General features: G+C 38.3%; 2 protein-coding genes across 3 annotated transcripts in view; one reads left to right on the plus strand and one right to left on the minus strand.

The window, feature by feature from the left end:
* LOC139943092 (DNA-directed RNA polymerase III subunit RPC2-like) overlaps positions 1 to 5003 on the plus strand; it is a 38832-nt gene extending 33829 nt beyond the window's left edge. The window contains exon 27 of the mRNA XM_071939907.1: positions 399 to 5003. Coding sequence (XP_071796008.1) covers positions 399 to 528 — 130 coding nt within the window. The 3' untranslated portion in view covers positions 529 to 5003. The remainder of the gene's footprint in view (positions 1 to 398) is intronic.
* A 494-nt stretch (positions 5004 to 5497) lies between these two features.
* LOC139943061 (membrane progestin receptor gamma-B-like) lies at positions 5498 to 13781 on the minus strand. 2 transcript variants are annotated; one of them, XR_011786741.1, is made up of 3 exons: positions 13508 to 13781; positions 7873 to 11236; positions 5498 to 6558 (listed from the first exon to the last, which is right to left on the minus strand). XR_011786741.1 is itself a non-coding variant. In XM_071939871.1 (2 exons), the coding sequence occupies exon 2, from the start codon at positions 11210 to 11212 to the stop codon at positions 10166 to 10168; it is 1047 nt and encodes a 348-aa protein (XP_071795972.1). In that variant the 5' UTR covers positions 11213 to 11236; positions 13508 to 13781; the 3' UTR covers positions 5498 to 10165. The 2 variants fall into 2 exon arrangements, 1 of the variants encoding a protein (XP_071795972.1); XM_071939871.1 differs by having other exon boundaries at positions 5498 to 11236.
* Positions 13782 to 15964: the final 2183 nt, after the last annotated feature.

The raw sequence follows: 15964 nt of genomic DNA on the forward strand, positions 1-15964 counted from the left end.
TCTGAAGTGACGTAGTTTGCGAGAAAGAAGTTATTTTCAAAGAATTTGATTTCGAGACCTCGGAATACATGTAAGTTTTTGAGGTCTCGAAATCAAGCATCTGGAAGCACACAACTTCGTGTGACAAGGGTGTTTTTTCTTAAATGGTTATCTCGCAACTTCAACCACCAATGGAGCTCAAATTTCCCCTTTTTTTTTTCTTTTTTTTCAACTAATGTTGAGATACACCAAGTGAGCAGACTGGTCTTTGACAATTGCCAATAGTGTACAGTGTCTTTAAGTCTATCATGCTATAATGAAGTTTGTATATGTTGTGCTTGAAATAAGTCAATCAATCAATCAATCCGTGTATTTAGTATGTGTGTTATTATTGATGTTATTGACTTGATTGATTACAGGTGCCATTATTGCAAGTCATCACGTAATGTTTCATCTCTACGTATTCCATATGCCTGCAAGTTACTCTTCCAAGAAATGCAATCCATGAACATTGTGCCTCGACTTAAACTTAAGAAATATACAGAGTGAAGGAGACAGCAGGAAATGCTACGGCCAATAGAGAAACATGTTTAGCATCCCCGCCCGCTTCCTTTCTAGAAGACACCTCCTTCTTTTTCCTTTTTAAAAGGATACATTTTAGCAATTTTGACAAAATAAAAACAAACTCCTTTTTTTGAAAGAGTAGGATGCTAAACCGATTTTGTTTATTTGGCTTTATAATTCAGAATCTACAATACATTATGTTTGCCAAAGGATTCAAAGCATCTCAACTTGGGGTCTTAAGGTATTCACTCAAATTATTTTCAACAATTTCTTCATTTTGTTGTTGTTTTAGTGTTTGATGTTTGCCCTTTAAAGACCATAGCGGCTGTACGTGGTTTGTACCCAAACCAAATAGAGAATATAAACAGCAATAAGATTTGACCTACTTTAATTCGATCAAGATGTCTTAAAAAGGTCTTGACTTGAATTTATTTGTCCATTAAAAAGACAAAAATGGGAAATTTACATTAATACAAAACATTAATAAAAAGCTCCAAAACAGAACATTAACTCAAAAATACAGAAATTAAGTTATTGGTTCTGACCTTAAATCTTTATTCATAAATACCCCAGACAGTTTCTCTACTCCTATTGGTGGAGAGCGCGTCACATGGGTGTGCATAAACCTTTTGTTAATGACCGGTAAAAAGTGCTAATTCATGAGCGTGACACGCGAGCTTGCACCTGTTCTTATAAGACAGTTTCTTCATTCTTATTAGTCGAGAGCAACGGCTGAAACAGTTGTGCCACATCACGCGATACGCGCGACGCCCACAGCATTCCCTTATAAGGAGTTGTTTACGCGAGGGCAGCAGAGGGCTCTACCATTTCATAGCTGGAGGGGTGTTGTGTTGAAAGAAATCATTTGACAATTATAATTTTTGCATTTATTTTACTTTTTGACCAAAAAGTGATGTTGTTTTTGACCGAAAGGTATTTATGAATGGGAATCAAAGTGTGTTGAATCGGTTTTCAACTAGTGGTTTAAACCCGCCGAGGCCTGGTTTTCACGGCCGTCCGTCGTGCTGACATACGTCTCCTCACAGTGTAAGCATCTTCTAGGGTGAGCGACTGACGTAAGATGTAGTCCATGACGATGACAAACAAGTAGGGCGCCAACGTATCTCCCTGGAGCACACCAGATGTCGTGTTAAATTCGTCAGTGCAACCCGAGGATGTGTTGGTGTACAGTGACATTGCGTTGATGAAAGCTGTTAGTATGCCGTAGATGATAGAATCTGTCTCAGGGCTCCGCGGTCGACACTGTCGAATGCTTTGGAGAAGTCGACAAAGCTTATCACCATACTCCGCTTCCTTGAGCGGCACGCATCAATTGCCATTCAAAGACATGCTACCTGTTCAGCAGTGTTGCGATTGGGTCGGAACCAGCGTGCAATGGTAGGATGAGGGTCTCTAGCCGCTCGAAGACGGACCAATAGCAGCCGGTTGAATAGTTTGGCGTAAACTGACATGAGGCTGAGTCCGCGTTGGTTGGTTAGTTGCGAGCTGTTCCCCTTTTTGGGAATTGGCCATTATCAAAGGTTTAAACACCCCCATGTGACGCGCTCTCCACCAATAGGAATTGCATAACTGTCTGAGGTATTTATGAATAATGATTAAAGTCATGTGGTGAAAGAAGAGTCACAATGGTTGTTGATTTTTTCACCCAAAAAAGGGGGTAATGGCCTGACATTTTGACCCAAGCAGATCCAATTACTCCTCCATGCTTACGAAGGCTAAATAACAACACAAACAGTAGTAACTAAATGTAAAACAAGCAGTGAAGTGGAATTACATGAATATATAGAGAGTCAGAAAGCTCACAGAAAAAAAGCAAGAAGTAAGCATTTGAAAGTGAGACAAAGGAGGGCAGCGGGTTTGGTATTTAATGTGTTACAGATATAAATGTTCATTAACCTTCACCTGAAGGTTTTACTTCCTGTGCCAGACATTTGACAATCCAACAAAGTTGGCTCAATTTATTGCCTTTTTCCCCCAGGTGTTATGATAGCAAGCATGTACAGTACTTTCAGTTAAGTTCAAAGTGTATTTTTATTCTTGGCAAGATGTAAATTATGCTGTATAAAAAAGAGTACAGAGACTACTTGAGAAAAGTGCCTCTACTACACAAAATTGTCTGTGTTATTTTGCCTGTGTTTGTTTTGGTACTGTTGTGTGTATGGTTAGCAATCATTTGGTACATGGAGGTTTACCTCCATGGAACTCTCCACGCATGGCTGATCCTATTCTTGTCTGCTTCATGGAGTGTTTAGGTAGCAACCTTGGCTCACAGGATGCCTCTTTTTGTTCACTTCGCCCACACACCTTGGTGTCTTTTATTACCAAGTATAATGCCATCATAGAGTAGGCAGTAGGTACATACATGTAGCTGTGAAATGATTTGTACATGTACTGCCCATAGGTTGGCCATACTACATGTATGGGAACCAGTTGGGTAGTACTACTTGCATTGAGTGCACACTCACTCTGAATTGTCCTGTAATTCCATCCACAGTACTCATTTAAGGGCCCAAATCCTTTAAAGGCAGTAAGTGGACACTGTTCCTAATTACTCAAAATAATTATTATTGGTAACGAGTAATGGGGAGAGGTTGATAGCATAAAACATTGTGAGAAACGGCTCCCTCTGAAGTGACCTAGTTTTCAAAAAGAATTAATTTTCCACGAATTTGATTTTGAGACCTCATAATTAGATGTTGAGGTCTCAAAGTCAAGCATATGAATGCACAACTTTGTGTGACAAGGATGTTTTTTCTTTCATTAGTATCTTGCAACTTCAATGATCAATTGTGCTCAAACGTTATGTTATTTTATGCATATCTTGAGATACACCAAGTCTTTTACTTAAAGGGACACATTGCCCAGTAGAACAATTTTTTCTTTACAAAAACTGGTTACGCCTGAAATTCCATTAAGTTTACATTTTTGCAACTGGTGCCCCACTCATCCTTTGCTTAGCAAAGCTTAGCCATGGCTTAACAGCTTTATGAAATTGAGACATGGGCCCAGCTTACATCAGATTGAAGCTTTGTATGTTAATATTAAATATTCAACTTGTGCCAAAACTCATAACGCTGTATGTTCGGCCAAGTTCAGATTACTGTGCAGAGATGGGGGACCAACAGTTGCAGATGGTTTTAACCAGATGGTTTTCAATGATTGTTAACAATCACGCATGGATGATCCTATTATTGTCTGCTTCATTGAGTGTTATATCACTTTAGTAACCTTGGCTCACATGATGCTAATTCTTTTGTTCACTAATCACCCACGCACGACTATTATCATATAGAGAGGGTAGTTGGGAAATGATTTGTACTATTGTACATGTACTGCTCTTGGCCTATCAAAGCCATACCTTATAGCTATGTCAAGGTCCCAAAGGCTGTCCCAGCTGTTGTGAACCAGTTAGGTAGTCTCAACATGGTCCACTTAACTTTCCTGTATTTCCATCCACAGAACTCGGGGCCCAATTTCATAAAGCCTGTAAGCATAAAATATTGAAGAAGAAAAAAACTTCTTAACAAAAACTGGTGCCCCCCCCATGCTTTGCTTAGCAACGAAAAACAGCTTTATGAAATTGGTCCATGGGCCTAGCATCAGATGCAAGCTGTATGTAATCAAATCTTTAACCTATGCTGAGCATCATGAAGCTGTATACACTAGTACTGACCGAGTTCAGATTTCTGTGCAGCGAGAAAGGTGACCACTGTTATTTGCGACACTAACTGTCACCTGTTATCGTTTGCAAAGCGTTTTAATTTGTTAACTTGGCCGATTGCTGTTTCCTGTTGAATTCTGCTGCAGTGAAATCACCATTGACAACCTGCCAGGCCCGACCCACAGAATGTGTACATGATGTATGTACATTATCAGTTCCATGAGTGTACATGGCCCCACAGTGATTTGAACTCCATAATAATAAAAAGCCATCATCCATAACATGTTGTTGCATTTAGTTAAAAGTTTGTGGAACAACTTCACACAATTAAATTGTCTTCAGAAGTTTTAAAGAAAGTGTCATCTGTAGTGGAAAGGTTGTTTTGTACTAAAAAATACTTCAAAGATTTGCATTTTTTTATTGACTTAAGTGGTAATCGTTTTAGTTATTTATGTAAAAAAAGAATGCAAATGTGTATGGCACTACTATTCATATTTAAAAAAAGAAACAGCTGGAGTTATTTCATCCAGTAGTCGAGACTGAATATTCATAAGTGTTTTTTGTGTGTTTGTTTGTCATGCCCGTCGGCCTGAAAGTCTATCCAAGCCTATACCACATGTAGGTCAGCCCTTCTATTAAATTGTCCAACTTTTTTCCAAGACCCAAATAAGATGCATGGAGCACCTTTGGTTCAGGCGCTGCCATGGGATCAAGTGACGATAACTAGAGCAAGCTAGTTGAAAAGTTGACTAGGACTTACTATGTGGAAGTGAAGTAAATAACAAGAAGTCCCCTCAATCCACAAAAGCGCCAAGTAACGGTAAATAAAAACAGGATTTTTCAGAACTGTGACAGTTCTCCCGATTTCCGAATTGGTGATCCTGATAACAATGAATAATGTGGGAACATTTTATTAGCAGAAAGGCTGACCTATTTATGTACCCAACCCTTGGAACAAGAAGGAGAACTTTTTACTTGTTATGAGACAAAAAGATTCTAGATTTGTTATATACCCTTAATACAGCCACACGGCATGGTCTTTTGATCAATTATAAAAAACTGCAAAGGTTTTTTGTATGAGGACAAATTTTTGATTAACATGTAACATGAGTAACAGTTATGAGTGTCTTATGACATTTTTCAGAACTAAAATAATGTGAAAGATTCTACAACATAAGTTTTGCCAATTAAACATCCATGAAAGATGTTGCTGAAACTGGTGTTCAAAGTACAAAAAAAAAACAATTCACACATAAAAAAAAGGGCTCAATTAATTTTGTTCAGTTGATGTTTATTTATTAACAACAGTATGATTAAGCAATCACCAAATATTTATTTAGTTCAATAAAAGTTGAAGTAATTTTCTTATAAAAATGAATGACCTGTACATGTAAAAGCCACTATGGTCACTGCAGATTGCATGCTATGCAGGCAAAACACACCATGCTTTCCATTAACAGTCTGGGTTTACTCTAATCCAGCACACAGATGTCATCCTTCATGCAATAAACAATCATTGGACAATATCAGTTTGGCAATCACGTGTTTACTGCTGCGGAGGCTTTTGAAAGGTGTATAATCTTGCCCTTAAAGGCACTGGACACTAGGCCTATTGGTTATTACAAAAAAAAACCACTTTTATTATGCATCTGAAAGCACACAAAATTGTGCAACAAGGGAGCTTTTTCTCATTATTGCAAATCTTGCAAATCAGATGGCCGATTGAGCCTAAATTTTTGCAGGTTTGTTATTTAATACATGTTGGGATTCACCAAGTGGGAATACGTGACAATAACCAAACATGCCCATGCCTTTAACATGTAAACAATTACTTTGAACTTCATTGAAAACAATACAAAATGCAGCACAATACATGAGTTCTTAAATAAAATGTAAAAATTTTCAATTAACTTCTTAGTACATGTAGTTAAACCTTTCACCATAAAGATTCTGTAATTGGGAGAGGATACAATTTCTAAATTTTAAAGGCCGTTCAATGCATGTCCCAAATACTTCATGCAGTAAAAATGATTGAAGTATAAAAATAAAATATTCTTTCAAACACCAAAAATTTTAAAAAAATATGACATTGGCATGATTAGGTGAGTTGTTTGATTGTTTCTCATGTATGAAATTCTTGTCTCACATGGGACAAGTTTATTCATTCATTCCCTTCAGAGTAAACACAAAAACAAGGTTTTACAAGTAAGTTGAGTAGTTTATGAGTGAGTTCATGATTAGGGCAGCACCAGTGATTTGGGATCAAGTGTGACAAAGTTCAGGGTAAATAAACATGTCTACAACTATAGTTCTAAATTGTTGAATGAAAACCTCTAAGGCCAAACAAAATAAATGTTGTGTTTACGGTAACGGCCCTAAAAAATTCCAGGTAGGTAGGTAGGAAAATAATTTTATTTTGTAATTTTATTTTTATTTTTAAGTTCTTGAATTTTGAGTTATTTGTTAATATTTTAAACCCGTTACCATGAATTATACTAACCTTGTTCGACTCATCAAGTTATAAACCCTCATGTTGGAAAGTGGTAAAATATAAAAGTTTATAAGTTGTTTTAGAAAAAACATAACATAGGTCAAGTTGCAAGCGCTTTAGAAGTTACAAGGAAACTTTTTATCTTACCATTAAATCAGGGCCATGTTTTAAATGCTGACATCAGTTTTACCAACTTTCAATTTGAGGTGTGGTTATTTTGTTCACATTTTTCATTCCATTGTTGTACACTTACTTGCACTTTACCCAGACTGACGAACCTCCGGGTTGCTGGGTGAAAATGATGTCACTCAGTAGGCTCAGTGGTGCAAGGTGTACCATAACATTAACAACAGAGCCGAAACTCACAACTCACATTTTCCCCAAAATAATATAGCAAAATGAATAAACACTTTTGAGGGTCAAACTTATTATTTTGAATGTCAGCCTGATCTGATCTGAATGTGTGTTGTGAGCACAAACGTGATAAAAGTTTGGCCCATGGTGATCTTCGAAAATATTGAGAAATGTCTTGCTGACATCGATGTTTACTAGCTTCAACTTGGCTGGCTGATGGAGGCACTTTTCTGTTTTCAAGCTAAACAATTTGTTCATGTTACCGCACGAAGAACTGCCTGACGTCGACGCCATGTTTTGATGCAGTTTTCATTCGCAGTCTGTCCGTAGTGTAAAACGTGTTGTAAACGTACGCGGCCGGTCACCCACGTGCTGTACACCACTGACAGCTACACCATGTTTTGTTGTGGTGTCCAATATGCGGCCGGCTGCCAGGGGCCCAATTTCGTTTCGTGTGACATTGGATCGCCCCGAAGTACGCTGTGAACACAGCGGGTGCGTCGGGGCCGGGCATCGGGTGGCGCGTGCACCTTTCACAGAAAAAATTGTGGCAGTACAGTAAGCTAGGCTAGGCGTGGGCCGGGTGCACAAGTTTTGATATCGCCATGATTTTTGCAAAAATGCATTATTACACTGGTAAGTCGTAATAAACAGTTTTAAAGTGAGGCAACATGTTAAAATTCTCATTTTAAATTTTACCAACTCACAAAATATTTAGAAAAATGTTTTGAGGTCGGCAATTCGGCCGCAAAAAATTCAGGTCGGTCGGGTTACCGTAAACACAACATTTATTTTGTTTGGCCTAAATAATACCATGTACATAGTAGTCTAAACTGATCCCTACATTCAAATTGCCTTTACATACACATCAAGATATTATACAAGTTGCCAAAGCATGCATAGAAGCACTAGGGTAGAATGTACCTTATATATATAATAAGTTATCGCACAAGCGTGAGTGGAATACGGACAAATATAGCGCTCGCTTCTGCATGAACCAACCCAATGAGGCCGACATGCAATATTTTTCCATATTTCCACGAGCGCGCGTGTGATAATGAACGTTATCTCCAAGCAAACTTCAACAATGCAAGTGACGATCAGCAACTGCGCCACTTTTGAAGTGTCAGTAACTTCTATGTTTTGCGTAAAGCTTATAAGAGCGCAATGCGCGGAGTTAGAGCACACAATGGGTGTGTGGGCTGTGCGATATAAGTTTACATCACACTCCTTGATGCTATAGATCAACCAATCATACACAACTCTTGCTAAAGCAGAATCATGTGACCATCCAAATTACCATGTACATGTAGTTACAAACCAATACAGAAAAATACATTATCTTAATTACCAAATGCATAGATCTACATTTAGTGTAACAATGCAAAGATCTCTAGAAAAAAAACATATAAATTATGTTGTACATTAGCAAAAATGTTGACAACTGTGATAAGATTATGAAATAAATGGACTATATGTAAACTTTGAAACCAATATTTATAAACAAACGCATCTTACCAAAATCAATCTTACCCGTAACCATACATGTAACTTTGAAACATAATGCACTGTACACACTGCAAACTATAGAAACATTGCAAACATTTATTAATATCAACTGACTGTCACAATATTGTGATCATTTGAGCATTGCATGTTGTTATCATGTTGCTTTAAGTGCCTAGTAACCATAAACTGTTATGGAGAGAGACAAAACATGAATGAAAGACTAACTTGTGACTTCAATCTAAGAGTGGAAACCACAACATGTTGCTTTGTTTTAAAAACTCAATGTAGACAGTCATTTAACAACCTGCTGCAAAAGAATGTTCAAATAATAGGCCTACTCTTAAAAATTTTTTAACAATTAATGTTATGTTACATACAACTGTTTTGTCCATATGAAGAAAAACATCAAGACCAAGCGTACATGTAGTAGGCTACAGAGCCACTTAAAGGCATCATTTTGGACATGTAGTTACTTTAAAGACTGTTCTATTACAGTATATCATTAGGTGACTATATCAATATATTAGCCTTGGAGAAAGACTCTGCTACCCAGTGCTACTGCTAGCGTCAGTAAGTCAGACCATTAACAATTATGTATTTTATGAATGAATACAAAATGTAACATTCATATCATGACCATAATATGTCTTGCCTGGGTTTCCAGAGTCAAGATGACAATTGACAATACACAAACTTTATAAATACTTCTAAAATATAATATATGTTTTAAGCCATTACTGTCGTACTTTGTATGTCAAGTTCCTCAATATTTTATCAGTGAGACAAAAGGCTGAAAGAGTTGCATAAAAAGCAACACAAGGCAGTATATATAAAAAATAAATCCATAAAAAAGTGAGTAGTTTATCATTTGAAAATATCTTTTGTACTAATGAGTTAAGTTGCTAGTACTACAAACGTACACTGTACATGCATCTTGTCCCGTGAAGGGCAAAGCTACATACAAAGGTACATGAAAATGACTAAATTCAAGGAGCACCTGGTATTGGGAGATTACTGACACGTCACCACAATATTCAAACAACACTACATCTATTTTAATGCCTAAGCCATCAACTGATTACCAAAATCTTTACCCCCAAAAATTGGGTTTACATTCAGTGTTTGGGTCACACTGGGTGAATAAGTGGCAGCCTGATTTGCAACTTCATGAAAATCAGAACTGCATGCGATCACTTTCTTATTTTAAAGAAGGATGTAGAAGGATGCACTCTGATGAGAAAGGCTTTTAAAAGCCTTTCTTATGTTGTGCAGAAATAAGTTTTAAAAAACTTATAATTAGTATTTCTGCATACAGTATTTAGTTCAATTGGACAGACAATTTTAAGCAACTGGACACTTACAGACATAAACAAGTACTATATTCACAATGAATGAATCCACAAAAACACAGGCAGCTAAGATAGAAAGATAACACAGACCTGATCCTAAATTTACACAATCATATTCCTTCACAAATAGAAAGTTTGGTTGTTAATAAACGTACCACTTCCAATGACTTCTTTCATTCATTTAATGCGGGAATGGTGGCTTTCAAACTTCACACATTCAGCATTTTCAACCATTGCTTAACTCTGTTTTAAACAAGGATTGTTATTAGAATGTTCACTGGGTATGTGGATGGTCTTGATACCCTGTTTTTGTTTGACTTTGCGCAGATGACATTTGTCCCAAATGAAACAAGTGAAGGCACCTATGATTAGGAGGTCAATGATGATAACTAATAGTATGACACCAACTGTGTTAAGCAGTGATGGCATGGGTAGTGCAAAGAGCAAATCAATACGCCTTGTCTGCATATCAATCACATTACCTTGCAGCTGCAAGTAACTAGCATAGCTACCTACAATATGGAATAACTGATGACTATGACCAATGATATCAAATTTACCAGGTGCTAAGACTTCAGGGAAATGTGAAGCATAGATGAGGATTGTTGTAGCACTCATCATAAACTGATAAGAATGATAGTGATGGGCATCTGATTGGCAATCATCTAACTCACAAAACACAACCCGATAAAATAATGGGAAGCTGCAGAACAAGTAGGGAGTAGCAAATGCTGTCATTCGCAGCAGCTTCTGCCTTTTGACTCCAGCTACAAGCCGGGAACTACAGGCCAAGACTGTACACAGAAAGGCATTAAATACACACATTGGCAAATATAATTTGTGGTATGTGGTATTCATAAAACTTTTGGGAAAGATGTATGTATTATACATTATGGAACAAGCCATGCTGTAGACACTCAATGCACCATAGTCAAAGAAGAAGCAAAGATGACGGGCTCTCTCTGACATGCAGTTGAAGAGGTGAGCTGTGCTACTAATGATCATGTACAGGCATACCGAAGCCAAATATACTTGCATAGGGTAGGTGAATGGATCTACGTCAAAGCTGAGCTCGTGCCATAACCACTGTGTGTACATCCATAGAAACACACCAGACGTCAGGAAATGAGTCCAGAAATTGATGGTTTCATTAGTGAAGGTGAAGGCACTCAGTATACATGAAGCCAAACTACTGCGACATGACCGGTACCCAGATACAATAAATGGTTCCCTGAAGTCCTTGGGAACATGGTTCACTCTCAGTAGCTTGATAGTCCACATCATGAATGGTGTTGGTATACATGCAACCTAAACAAAGCAAAAGAGACCAGGCAAATCTGTTGAAAACTAAAACCAAATCAAAAAGAATATTGAATATAAAATGAATTTCAAGTAGAAGATTAGAGGAGCGTTGATGTTGCATAATAAAGTGAAGTTGTGCCCAAGCCCTGCCCTGACATGCAAGGATTATACACACACATTAAACTAGCCCCATCATGCATGGCTTTCATTACATTCCCTGCATGATGCGCATGATCTCATCTGGCCCTGTCACAATTGTCTTAACACTTCCACTATCCCGGATTTGGCATTTTGGACAAGCCGGAGGATTACGAGTGAGTATTGTCAGCAAATGGGAATTTGGTCAAATTTGACGGCTAGTCAACAGATTTGCCCCATTTTTACCCCTTTCAAAAAAGGATGACACAAATTCTAAGAACACGAGCAGGCTTGATCCTAAATGTCTAATGAATCCTTTCAATCACTCAAAACACCATTGAGGAAATACTTTGAAGAAAAAGGACGAAAACTTACAAGAGCCCGGAGCGAAATGGTCACAAGTTTTCTAAGTTGATATTTTAAAGCTGAGTGGGCGGAGCTTCGGCTCTGTGTGCCCAATTATTGTAGCACTGCTTGCAAGGCATTGTGTAGCCTGGCAAATTCACTGATCAAGTAAGCCGCCCAGCTTACATGTGGAGTGTCAGACAACTCAACCGCGAAAAAACTAGACCATTCGGACAACTCGACAGTTGAGACAGCTCGACCGTTCGAACAACTCGACTTAGAGACAACTGGATGAGACAAGACTGATGGCCAAGACAAGTCGACGGATGGCCAAGACAAGTCGACGGTTGAATGGTCAACCTCCAATTGGGTGAATCAACAGCGGTAGTTTTTTCAGTAAAAAAATAATAATTATGGGTTGACCTCGGGTCATCCATAGATATAGGAAGATTTATTTTATTTTGTTTTACTGGATATCCCCATTTATTAAGTCTGCCAATCGATTGGAAATGCTCAAAACATATCATTGCTGAGGCCCAGCCGTCACGGTCATCCCTCAAATTGTCTTGGCCCCAAGTAGAGTTGTCTGACGTTTGAAAAAAACTTCTGTCGAGTTGTCGAAACGATCGAGTTGTCTCAACCGTCGAGTTGTCCGAGGGACACAGTGCGTAGATCACAATTTCGCTTCATGATCTCACTTTACAATAATTGATGTATGTGTGTACTGTACATACACGTGCATAATACAATCGTGTACATTGTTTGTGCATGCAGTCGTCGCATCATGCATCGTTTGTTGGAGAGTCGACCGTTGCCGGACCGCGCACATGCCACTCAGAGCCGTAGCTCTGCCCACACTCAACTTGGAAAACCTGTTCAAAACTCAACTTGGGAAATTTGTGACCATTTTGCTCTGGCTGTGGTACATGTAGGTTTTTGTCCTTTTTCTTCAAAATATTTCCTCAATAAGACAATTGGTGGTTTGAGTGTGTTATGAAAGGATTCATTAGACATTGAGGATCAAGCTCGTGTTCTTAGAATTTGTGTCATAATTTTTGAAAGTGGTAAAACTGCTCGGCAAATCTGATGACTAACCATCGAATTTTTTCATTTACCGTTTTGCGACAATACTCACTCATAACCCTCCGACTTCGCCGTCGGGAGGAGGGCTACATTAAATCGAAACTACTCTAGGAAACACATATTTATAAATATAAGCACAAACTCTGAGACCAATTGTCCAAACAAAATTATTCGATGTGGAGTAAGTTTGGGTGTCGACCATTTGTCAACCACGGACTGGTCAAACGTACCATGGTTACCTATGCATTTGAATCATCATGGGTACCAGGCAAAATCAAATAATAATGGGTCGACTATACTAGTCAACTATTTATAAATTCAAAATAGTGCCTCACTCGAACTTCTTTAATTGCTGTAAATTGTTGTTTGGCTTTTTTCAACTTTATAATCTACTAACCATCTAATTCTTATTCTAATAACCAACCCCCGCTTTTTCTATCTATGCATTTCTATTTCTAATATTAATAAATCACTTTCAATCATAAATAATCAATTAATTATTACTATATTATTAGGCCTAACAAATACTGTGATTTAGTCATTTTTAGTGTAATAATATGTTATGTTTAATTTTAAACTTTAGGTTAGTCATGTGATGTAGATTGTAGTAGTACTACTAGACAACCTTCCTAGCTGACTGTAGTACTCTCTACTACTAGCATGACTAGTAGTAGTACTACTACAGCAATGTACAGTAAATAAATGACCTACTTTGTTTGTTGACTATTTCTTGTACGTTTAAATGGAGAAGCTTGGGTGCACGTTGACCATCACACACCGTCTGACTGTAACTAGCTAGCTAGCTCTGTCATCACTGTCAAGTTGTAGTCGTCAAGTTACTTTTCCGCACCATTACACGCCAACAACTAGGCCTACTGGGTGCGGTTTTTGGGGGCCCGGACCCGCAGCTTGCACACTACACTCCTACAGCAACCAAATGATGCAGAACAGTGCGGCGTGCGGCGACGAATGGAGCTAGATCTAGTGTCAGAACGTTGGGCCGGTAGCGTCACAAAATCCGAGCAATAATGTTTACTTTTTGTAAAAACCGTCAATGACCGTCAGGTCAGACTCCCGACAAGAAATCGTGTTACTGACTTGAAACAAATAAGTTGACTAGTATAGTCGACACATTATTATTTGATTTTGCCTGGTACCCATGATGATTCAAATGCATAGGTAACCATGGTATGTTTGACCAGTCCGTGGTTGACAAATGGTCGACACCCAAACTTACTCCACATCGAATAATTTTGTTTGGACAATTGGTCTCAGAGTTTGTGCTGATATTTATAAATATGTGTTTCCTAGAGTAGTTTCGATTTAATGTAGCCCTCCTCCCGACGGCGAAGTCGGAGGGTTATGAGTGAGTATTGTCGCAAAACGGTAAATGAAAAAATTCGATGCCTTAGTCATCAGATTTGCCGATCAGTTTTACCACTTTCCAAATTATTACACAAATTCTAAGAACACGAGCTTGATCCTCAATGTCTAATGAATCCTTTCATAACACACTCAAACCACCAATTGTCTTATTGAGGAAATATTTTGAAGAAAAAGGACAAAAACCTACATGTACCACAGCCAGAGCAAAATGGTCACAAATTTCTGATATATGAGGTATATTTACAACATAATCGAAAAACTGATATGATGGCTAATTCCGGCCGTGACTTTCGGGTCGCCATCAGTAACAATGGTTGTATATCTCACAACTATGGAGGACCAAAAGTGGACAACGCAATTATCCATTTTTTGTGATAGTAGAAAATGAGAATTTCTTTTAAAGGCAGTGGACACTATTGGTAATTACTCAAAACAATTATTATTAGCATAAAACCTCACTTGGTAACGAGTAATGGGGAGCTAGCTGTTGGTAGTTAAAAACATTGTGAGAAACGGCTCCCTCTGAAGTAACGTAGTTTTCGAAAAAGAAGTAGTTTTCCACGAATTTGATTTCGAGACCTCAAGTTTAGAATTTGAGGTCTCCGAAATCAAGCATCTGAAAGCACACAACTTCGCCTGTGACGATTTATAGGGTGTTTTTTCTTTCACTATTATCTCGCAACTCCGACGACCAATTGAGCTCAAATTCTCAAAGGTTTGTTATTTTATGCATATGTTGAGGTACACCAAGTGAGAAGGCTGGTCTTTGACAATTACCAATAGTGTCCATTGTCTTTAAAGTAAAATAATTTTTTCAAAATCTTCATTTTGGAATTTACTTTTTGCCAGTGACTGCGGTCCAAAGGAGACAACACAAAGTTTAAAATTTGTATAAGCAGGATTTTACTTTTTGGAACCAAATTTCAAAATTTCTACTAGCAGAATTTTTGATTTTACTTTTTGTATTTTACTTTATTTGGTCCTCGTTAGCCACACCTTTTCTCATTGTTTCTGCGGCAAAATGTCTTGGGGCCCATGCAATTTATATTTCGCCATAAGGGGATCACACAACAATGGTCACACGAAACTTGAATGAACGTTTAGGCCCACCAAACAAGGTGTTCAAAATTCCCTATACAAGAACAAAAAGTTCTAAATCTGAGGCCTCGAAATCAGATTCATGCAAATTCTTTCTCGAAAGCTACAGTGGCGTATGTGCCTATATGTGACAGGGAATTCTGCCCCCCCCCCCCCCTCCCAACCACCCCTACGACTAGTTGCGATAATCGTAACCCTCCTCCCGACGGCCGCCAGGAGGGTTACGATTATCGCAACTACCCTACGACGAACGCCCAAACCGGGTGTGCCCCAACCATGGATCGCAGTGAACTCAGTAAACCTTTTATAGTTATCAGAATTTCACTACAAACTTTTATAGAATATAAAAACTTCCTTTCGTAATAATAGTAGGCCTCTGCATTGTTGAGGCATAATATGGAGGAAGGACTTCGAGGGCGCTTTGAGCTTGACGTCACACATGCAAGGGTTGTACCATGGAGGTAAGGTTGTACCACACAATGCAAACTTACCGTTGGTAATGAGATGCGATAGTGTTTGATGCCGCGAGTGACGGTCGTTGGCGCTATTTGACTTATTACAATTTTAAAGTGAAACTCGACTCGTAAAAGAGTGTCTAGATTGGTCCCCTGTCTATCCGCACTTTGCGAACCTCCGGGTGACGTCAGGTGTTCAGGCTAAGCCTACACTTTTTCCTTGAACGTC

This window comes from Asterias amurensis, chromosome 10, assembly GCF_032118995.1.
Source record: "Asterias amurensis chromosome 10, ASM3211899v1".
Classification (NCBI taxonomy): domain Eukaryota; kingdom Metazoa; phylum Echinodermata; class Asteroidea; order Forcipulatida; family Asteriidae; genus Asterias; species Asterias amurensis.